This window comes from Gossypium arboreum, chromosome 13 (genome assembly GCF_025698485.1).
Source record: "Gossypium arboreum isolate Shixiya-1 chromosome 13, ASM2569848v2, whole genome shotgun sequence".
Lineage (NCBI taxonomy): Eukaryota > Viridiplantae > Streptophyta > Magnoliopsida > Malvales > Malvaceae > Gossypium > Gossypium arboreum.
In genome coordinates this window covers 109,498,493-109,508,222 of record NC_069082.1, presented here as the reverse complement: position 1 = coordinate 109,508,222, position 9,730 = coordinate 109,498,493, and the positions used below count along the sequence as shown (strand labels likewise).

General features: G+C 30.5%; 1 protein-coding gene across 1 annotated transcript; it reads right to left on the bottom strand.

Annotated features, from left to right (window-relative positions):
- Nucleotides 1-298: 298 nt before the first annotated feature.
- LOC128286840 (uncharacterized) lies at nt 299-8,702 on the bottom strand. Its single transcript, XM_053024582.1, has 10 exons — nt 8,583-8,702; nt 4,831-4,907; nt 4,634-4,708; nt 4,394-4,534; nt 4,031-4,238; nt 1,628-1,716; nt 1,463-1,537; nt 1,208-1,348; nt 936-1,059; nt 299-748 (listed from the first exon to the last, which is right to left on the bottom strand). The coding sequence occupies exons 1-10, from the start codon at nt 8,626-8,628 to the stop codon at nt 507-509; spliced, it is 1,218 nt and encodes a 405-aa protein (XP_052880542.1). The 5' UTR covers nt 8,629-8,702; the 3' UTR covers nt 299-506.
- Nucleotides 8,703-9,730: the final 1,028 nt, after the last annotated feature.

Genomic DNA, 9,730 nt, shown 5'->3' with positions numbered 1-9,730 from the left:
TAATGTACTTTAGCGCACTCAAATCCACGTTCTCTGGTCAACAATGCTGATGTTATTCGAACTAAAATTCAATCAGCAAATAAAAAACAAAGTTTTTAAAATCATATTTTCATTTAAAAATACATTTACAATATTAATTTTTATATCAAATTTCTAACTACTCATAAAATGCCTAAAATTACTCAATCTTCTTTCAACCCTTAAATAAGATGATAAACACACCTCAATATATTCAAATTCACGTTTTACTGCATTAACAATTAATTTTGATAACAAAATATATCTATTAAATAAAGTATTTCTGAAAACAAGGTGAGGATACCATTCCTTTTCCTTGAGTTAAAAATCCAACAAAACATCCCAATAAAAACTTTCACCCATTAATCCAATGAAGGTAATATCTTAAAGTTAATTATTACAAACCCAAACTCCTGATAGTTTACGCACAGTTTAAATGTGTATTACATCATGAAAGCAGCAGAGTATATAATGAGAAGATATCATCTTTAGCGGCTAGGACCACCAAAATTCTCAACATAAGTGATTGGAACATCTATCAGGGCAGCTTCATCAATGATTGGACCATCTACAGGGGCAGCTTCATCATTGATTGGAACATCTATTAGGGTAGCTTCATCAGTGATTGGAATATCTATCGGGACAGCTTCATCATTCTGTTCAACTCCAATGTTGGCTTCTTCTTCTGAACTCACCACTGTTTTCATTTTTCTCTTTCTTCCACGCCTACCTATTGAATGAAGAAAAAACCATGGTTGAATAACTCTCAAAAAGTACTAGATGTAGATATGTGTTTTAGTCCAGAATTATATTGTCGAGTGTTTGAATACATAACAGATATGAGTATTTCATGAAAATTGGAAAGTTGGAGTTAGGGTTAGAATATGCTTAAAAAGTGAGTAGAAAGAGAAAGATACCCTTTGGTGCAGTTGAAGTTGAAGCAGTAACATTGGACACGTGCATATTCTCAAAATTTATTCTCTCCATAGTTGAAGCCTCTAGTTCTTCATTCTGTTCTCCAATTTCTCCATAAGTCAATAACTGCAAAAGTTGAAAAGCAATATAGTGATGATTGGGGAAGAAACCCTCAAATCACGAAAGAATTGTTACAAAGGAAAAGTTAAAAAAAATCATGTAAAGAAATATGAGAAATGAAATTGTTTAGAGTTTAGGAAAATAGCATGCTTACTAGCAAAGGTGCTAGTGATTCACTTTTTTCGTTGCTCTCATTTTTCTTCTTTCTACGCACAGGGAGAATGCCATCCGTTTCATACCTTTTTACCTCAAGAAGTGATCGAAGAGTAATATTGCGCTCTTTATGGCGATATTTCTGCAATAATGAGATATTATCAAACATTAGTGATAAATGAGACATATATATATTTGCCTACATATGGGAAAAAATAGATCATAAGAGTTGTAAAAGTCATTTAAAGATAATTACTTTATCAATCCTCCCATTTTTGCGTGGACTTTCAGTAACAATCCAATTGTTTAGGAACTCAGGCAACGGCTTTAACTGATATGTAAAGCATTCAAGATAATCGTGTAAGAAAATGGTATTTAATAGAGCTACTTGTTTATGTTTCTAAGGTGTGTGGATGCTTACCTTGTTGTATCTTCTCTTCCGAGTAGGAGCTTGAGGTTTAGGAGGCACCATAGAGACAGGGGTTGCCTCTATTATATAACCAGTTGTTTCTGCGATTACCAGTTTCAAACCATTTAGTAAATTTTGTCAGGACAATAACTTTGTTATACTATATATGTAAAAAACTAAAACTGTTTATATAAATCACACACACACATGATGAATAGTTAACCTTTTGAAATGAAAGAAGTACAAAATGAATATGACAAGTTACCTAAAAAAATCTTAAAGGTATCTAAACCAGACATAAGATATGTGGAAAGAGTTTAATATTAAAAACCTTGTGTTGAACAATTTTATAAAATATTTTTAAACCTTAAACTTCCATCCAAAAATAAAATTGTAAAGTGTTCATTTACTTCAAAAAATATTTCTTTTTGGAAAACTAAAATCGTTTTCACTATTTGTACGAAATAAATTTTACCATTTTTTATTTTTAAAAAATTATGAACTGATATAGAAAAGTTTAGTGTTAAACTTAAGGGATCTCTTTTTCTCTCACTCTTATTTATGTTATTGGGGCATTGCTAATCTACTTTATTCAAAATGCTTTCAGGTGGTGCAACCAAGCTAAAAAAAAAAAAATCTAAAATAGGTTTTTTTCGTAGTAATGTTGGTAGGAGGACGATTGGTGGTGTTGAATAGAAATCTATATACTCTTATTTGGATTGCTGGTGCATGACTCAAGTTCTCATTCTTCCTCTCTTTGTTTGAGTTTTGATCTCATGGACTTAATTCATAGAAGTTTATATGAAACATATTGATGTGACTTAACCATAGTCACAATATCTTGTATTAAATAGGTACATATATTTCAGTTGGAGAAAATTTTATTTTTATTCTTAAATGAAACTTCAATTAAGCTAGGTTTTGTTCAACTGTGTTAAGGTTATGTGGACCAAACCAAAGAAAGAAATTCAATCCTATCTCTCTTTTTTTAATTGAAATATTAATTATTATAAAATGAAGAAAAATAAAACAACACTCACTAAATCTTAGTATAACAAGATAGAAATAGTTTATTTTTAAAGAAGAAGAAGTAGCTCTAAGTAAAACAAAATATAAAAAAAAAGGAAAAAAGCCTACCCTAAGAGCATGAAGTCTTGATTAAAAAATAGAAATAGTTTAAAGCTTGGCATAATCAAATTTACGACCTAAAAGAAAGCTTGTATTTCCTAAAATGAACTTTTGGCTTTATGGGTGCAAGTTATTTGTGGGATTTACAAGGTTCAACAACAAACAAAGTTTTAGAGAAAGAGTAAAGTATATTATGAAGATGAATGGAAAGTGGACCTAAGTGTTGACTGTTTTTGACTGTAAGAAGATTGAAAACCCATGTGTTGTTCATAAAATTTGATATGGAGGATGTGCAAGCTATCAAGGTTGATAATGGTTGTTGGCCAATTCGACAGGTGCTTGGTGAGGATTACGAAAGGGTTTTATGAAGTTGAAATTGTTAAGGAGAATGGAGTCTTTGACATTAATGTCAAGAAAATTTTAGGGAGGTAGTTCCTGATGGAATTTGAAGGAATGGTTCGTTGAGATAGATTATTGGTCTTGTTTCACCTTTCTCGAGCATAGAACTACATGGGCAGTGATTTGTGGTATTCCCTTAGAAGCTTGGAACTACAAAATATTCAGAACATTGCTCGAGTGTGGAGTGATCTTTTGTCAATGGAAAGTAACTCTTTCAAATTTTAGGATTTAAGGAAAACAACAATGTTCATCAGTGGAAACCAACTTAATAAGATTGGTAATATGATTCATCTCAATTGTGGTGAGATGCAAGACCTAGTTAGAGTTGCAAAGTTAGCCAAATGGAATAATTTCTACTTTGGGTGTAAAGGCTGTTGCATCAATCTATATATATAATAGCTAGGTGGAAGGCTTTTTCCCGACGTCAAAGATAGCTTTAAAGATTCCTTAATGGACTGGGATTTCTTGAATAAAAGTGAGTCTTATATTGTGAGGTAGAAGAAATATAACAGACAAGAAAAGCTCTTAGCCTAAAGGCTAGTCGACTCGATGAGGTTATCATTTCCTAGATTATGAGGATTGAGAAAGGCATAGGTAGGAAAATGTGTCTTCTAAATAATCTTACTTATAATTTCTATTATTAATAGGTGAATTTCTTTGGTTGAAGATATGATATTGGCCTTAAGAATTTAAAGTGTAAATGGGAAGGAGTATTCATGGTTACAATGTTTTATGGGTGGTTTAGACTATGATTAAGAAAATTAATATTTTCTAAGGAACATATATATGAGGGAGGAGGTAGATATAGGTATTCGATGTGTACTTTATTAAAATTGAAAAGTTGGAGTTACTGGTAGAATATGCTTAAAAATGAGTAGAAAGAGATACCTTTTGGTGCTGAAGCAGTAGTAGGATTAGGCATGTACATATTGTTGCAAGGTTCTATCATGTGACACTGTTCTTCGAGAATACGCATTCCTGGCTTTGGAGAATTGCAAGTATCCACATTTTCAATATTCTCATATATTATTATCTCCTTAGTTGAAGTGTTTGGTTCTTCTACATTCAATTGTTCTGTTCCTTCATAAGTCAATGCCTACAAAAGTTGAAATGCCAATATAACATTGACATGGGAAGAAACATTCAACTCTCAAAAGGATCATCACCAAGGAAAAGTGTAAATTTTTATGTAAATAAATATGATAATTAAACTTGTTTAGGTTTTAGAGTTTATGAAAATAGCACACTTACTAGCAAGGGTTCATGTAATCCAATTTGGTCTTCGTTCTCCTTTTTCTTCTTTGCACCCCCAGGGTAAATGTCTTTCGATTCATACCTTTCCACCTCAGCTAGTGATCGAAAATTAAGATGCAACTCTTTGTGCCGATAGTACTGCAATAAGAGATATTATTAGACAACATTGATAAACAAGATATATTTTTGCGAAAAAATATATTGGAAGACTTGTAAAATTCATTTAAAGATGGTTACCTTGTCAATCCTCCCATCTGGGCGTGGCCTTTCAGAAACAATATATTTATTAATGTATTCAGGCAGCGGCTTTAACTGACATGCAAAGCATTCAAGAGAACCATAATTATAACCCAAAATATCTACAAAAAATGGTAGTTAACAGAGTTATATGTTCAATTTCTAAGGTGTGGCTACTCTTGAAATTAGGTTCTTACCCTCTTGTTTCTTCTCTTTGGTACTTGGACTTGAGCTTCAGGAGGTGCGACAGGAATAGGGGCTGTTGTTCCTGGGTCTATCAATTTTAAACCATTTAGTAAATCATATCAGAGATAAGGTCAGTAACTTTGTTCTACTATATATCTGTAAGTAAAATTGTACGGCACATTGCTATATATTTAAAATATGAAAGAATCAGAAAATTTACTTAAAAACCCTTAAGGTAATGATAGAAAGTAAGAAACCATGTTTTTTTTACTTTTTTAAAAGGAGACATGTTTTGGACAAATTATGGTATCCAAACAAGACATAACTTATATGGAAAGTGTTGAATAACTTTCATAAAATCTTCTTTGGAGTTAAAACTAGCTTCTAAAACCAAATTTGCTATTAATTAAGTTTTGATTTACAAGTAAACAGTAGCTTACAAAAAATAATTTTTGAAATCCTAAATTGTTTTTACTATTTGTATGAAATAAATTTTACCAATTGTTATTATTAAAAAATTATGAATTGATGTAGAAAAGTTTAGTATTAAACTTAAGGGATCAAATTGTTTTCTCCTCATCATCTCTAGCCTTACACTTCTTGATATTAAAGATGCAACCAAATTTCCTCCAGTTTAATTTAGAGATTATAAGGTTGCTTTTGCATGGTGGAAATTGGAGACATTATAAACATTGCACGTCATTGGGGATGACTTTATCTCTATGGAAGAGAACACTCTCAATCTTTCTAATTTCTCTAAAGGTACAGTGTTAATCACAACTAACCAATTGAAAAAGTTGATGAATTGTGATATTAGAATGCGGAGAGGAGCAATATCTAATAAGAGTGCTAGAAATTTATGATATCTCAAATTTCAAAAAAATGGTAATGTTAGGGCAAAACTGTGGCCATGTAAAATTGTTGCCATAGAGTTTGAAGTTTCTTCCATGGAAGATGAGATGGAGGGAGACAAATATGTGCAAGAGGACTAGATTGGGCTGGTTGTCATGGTAGGGGAGTTTTATGCTAATGCTTTGGTGAGTAGAGGTGGATGTTCGACTACTTTTAAGGTTTGAATTTGTTCAATTTTAGTTTTAATTATAAAGGTGTCGTCATGGATTATGCATGGGATTGGCAACCTATTAAAGAGCAGTATGCTTATGTTTGATAAATTGTCCATTATGTTCTACTTTAGTCTAGGTGTTTTATTTGAGTAGTGCAAAGGTAATATTGAATTTTTTTATGATGGAATTTAGGGAAAGGGCTCTTGGGAGGTTTTTCTAATGTCTAGCGAAAGCCTACAGGATTTTTAGTTGCCTTAGCTAATGTATGAATTGATAAATTGAGCATGTTTTCATCTTGGATGTTGATGTATCTTGATTTTGGATATGTATTTGTTTTGATTGTCAAAGTCTTTTTTTTTGGGTTTTTGTGCATATTGGAATTTGAGATTACTGTCTAAAACCATCTTTGTTGTCTAGCTTTTGACTTTCTAATTAAGAAATATAATTTCCTTATTGATCAAAAAATACTATGTGGAATGTAAAATTTATTCACAAGAAAGGTTTTTAAAAAATAATTAGTGAGATAGATAGATTGATTTTGGTACAGGTGGCAAAAACGCTCCCTGTAGGTAGCGTTTTTTCCTAGTGTGCAAGAAAGAGAAGGAAAGTGGCCTTGTAGGACGTGCTTTCAATGACATCCTATGAGACTTCTTATTGACTAACTTGAGAAGGCATGGCGTGCCACAACTTGATATATGCCTCATTTCTAATACAACATCTGAAATACATGTTACGATTGATCAACGTGGAAGCCTATGGGATCATTTACACCATAGGTGTTATATATGTTATTTCGGGAAAAGTTATGGGCCAATTCCACATAGATGAGGAGCTAAAATGCTTTTTTTTTAATTTTTTTGTGCAGTGCGCCTGCTACGGAGGCTAACCTTGTTGGATGCACTTTTTGTGAAAACACATCCAGCAGGGCGCGCTTTTTCCTACGTGGCAATTGCACCCCACGAAAATCACTTATTTCTGTAAATTTAAAAAAAAAAGATCTAATCCCCTAATTTTTCTTTCAAACTGGCATATATGCCTAAATTTCCTGAAATAAGAGAATGGAAAATTAATGGAATTTTCTTGGCTTATATCCCTTTTTTGAGTTCTTTTTTTCATTTATATTTGCCAAGGTTTAGGTTATATCTTTGCTTAAATAATGTGTTTTGTTGATTTAGTTTATGGTTTTTTTTTCTTTCTTATTGATTAAGCTATCAGTTTGAATTGTGTATGAGAACATAAGGCTTTGGGACAAAAGTGGATTTGCATTGCTTCTTCATCTCCTTGAGGAAGGCTACCTCATTGTTCCATTGATTATATCTTTGGGTCCACCATTTCCATGTCCCTTTTTAGCTATAGTTGGTTGTTGTGGAGTCATAATTTTTTTTTTTGTTCTGGTCTAAGGTATTGTTGTTTTTTAGGTTTAAAATATGGAAACCTTTTTCCAAGGTCTGTGTTGGATTTTAGTTTTTGTAGTTTGTCAAAGGAAAACAATAGGATAATAGATCAATTAGAAAAATGAAGTATATGTATTTAATGAAATGTCTTGTTCCAAAATATGTACATTTTATGTCTCCATAATCTTTATTATCCCATTTTCTTTATTAAATTCAACATGAATAAATCTTCATCCGATAGAATATAATCTAACAAGTTTTAAGGTTTTTTTGGTAATTAGAAGTACAAGTAAGGATACTAAAGATTGAACCTAAGTTTTCATGTCACACAACACAAACTTCTTGACAATAGTTTGTTTTCCATTCTAGAGAGTTCTATGTGATAACAGTGCAATCTTTCTTACTTTCTTTTTCAAAGAATATTTCTATTACAAATTTTGATCTTTCTCAATCACTAGTTGACTAAGTATTTTTTTTATATATTTTTATTGTAGGACAACACTTTTGGAAACTTTATTGTGAAAGGTATTCAATAGTAAATAATTCTTCTTGGGCATTAAAATTTTCCAAATAAGGATATTTTCTTGCAATTATGGTAATATTTCTAACAATTTTAGCATCTTCCTCAATAGGTATGTCTTTGTCACTAACCTATTTAGGCATCTCTCCAATAATCGGTAAAAAAGAAGAAGGTATAAGCAATGTGATGGGTTTGGTGACATTTTTTTGTTTGTTTTTTTAAAATAATATTGTACTCTTCTATCTACCAACAATTGTGCTAACTTATTTTCATTACAAAATAAATTTTATCTTAGTTTCATATTTTTATATAAGAAAAATAAATCTAGACAAGAAACAACTTTAATTTTTTTATCAAGATATTTAGGACAACATTGAGTGTTATTCCAAATTAACTCAATCTTAGTGTAACTTACAAATAAAAAATGAAAAGAAAAAAAAGAAAAATTGTCTATATTATCAACTATTCTAAAAGAAGATTTATGTAATGATCTTATAATATTTATAACAACAACATTAACAAAAAGAAAAATTATAATGATGATAACATAATTTAAACAAAAATAATTACAATAAAATTATAAAGAAGGAAAAATAAAACAAATAACAAAGAGATTAATCCAACATTTTTTATCCTAGTATAATTGAATTCAAGGACAAAAATAAACACAATAAAACCATATCCAAATAAAATCAAACAAGCCAAGGTTTGGTTAATGTAAATAGAAGATTATACATGTTAAACAAAAATTAGAGAACAAAATGAAGATTGAGATGAAGAATCACCTGAAGGATTGTTATTTTCCAAGGATGCAGAGACCTTTGACTCCATGTTTAATTCTTTGAATTTACAAATCGTAATTACTTTTTAGACTATTCAAAATGAACACTAAAATTATTTATCATAAAATCTAAAAGTAATTTATATATTTTTTAAAATTTAGTTGATTTTTATCCGTTTTAGGTAAGTGAAGAATTTAGCTAATTATTAGTTTAAATTTTCGAAATATGAGTTGTCTTTAAAGAGTAAAAAAAATCCAAAAGTGGTAGGTAGCATTTATTATTGCATAGGAAAAACATTTAATGCTGTTGATTTTATTTGGAAGTATTACCTATGGTAATAATTGGATGGTAAATTTAGGTATCTACAAGGGCAAAAGTAGAAAAATGTTTTAGGGGGCGAAATTAAATATTAATTTTACTATACTAAAAATACAATTTCATCATTTGAATAGCTTATATCTTTATAAAATTTAAAGGATTAAATCAAATTTTTATAATTTTTAGGGGGGCCAAAGTGCAATTTTATAATTACTAATTTAAAACTTTAAAAAACTTAAAGGGCCTAAATGAAAAATTTACCATTTTCGGGGGGATTGGGGCCCCTGCCAGCCTCCTTGGCTACGCCCTTGGGTATCTATATGTAGATTTAGATTATTTCTTGTTCATGGTATTTAGGCAAAACTTTGGATTTGTCAAATTTAAATTATTTCGAGTTGCATCATTTAGATTTTACATTAGAGCTATTTAATTTAAATTTTCAAATTTAAAATATAATTTAATCAAATTGGAATAATTTAAATTATTTGAATAAATTTAATTAAGGTTTTATTAAAATATAGAGAATATATTATAAATAATATTTTAAAATAAATATCTACCTGTAATTTTTATTTTACTATACTTATATTTCATCAGACGATTACTGCTAGTCCATATATTAGCAATGATATGCTAAAGACTCTCATGTCGCATTTGCTACAGTCTAATGTGCATCGTTGCCCTCTATCACCAACTATGTACCTGGTAGCCTTTTCGATCCAATCACCTCGTGGCAGGTGTAACACCCCAAACTTGGCCCAGAAGTTACGACCGAATCCGGCGTGTCACATTGAAGCGTTACTAGAAAACTCATGTTTTATCTAAAGTCTTTC

What these genes read in the sequence shown, in the direction of transcription:
- LOC128286840 (XM_053024582.1), bottom strand. Translation starts at nt 8,628, where the DNA reads ATGGAGTCAAAGGTCTCTGCATCCTTGGAAAATAACAATCCTTCAG. An exon ending in CAAAGAGAAGAAACAAGAGG is followed by an intron (nt 4,709 to 4,830) that starts GTAAGAACCTAA and finishes TTTGCATGTCAG; the next exon opens with TTAAAGCCGCTGCCTGAATA. An exon ending in GGAAGAGAAGATACAACAAG is followed by an intron (nt 1,538 to 1,627) that starts GTAAGCATCCAC and finishes TTTACATATCAG; the next exon opens with TTAAAGCCGTTGCCTGAGTT.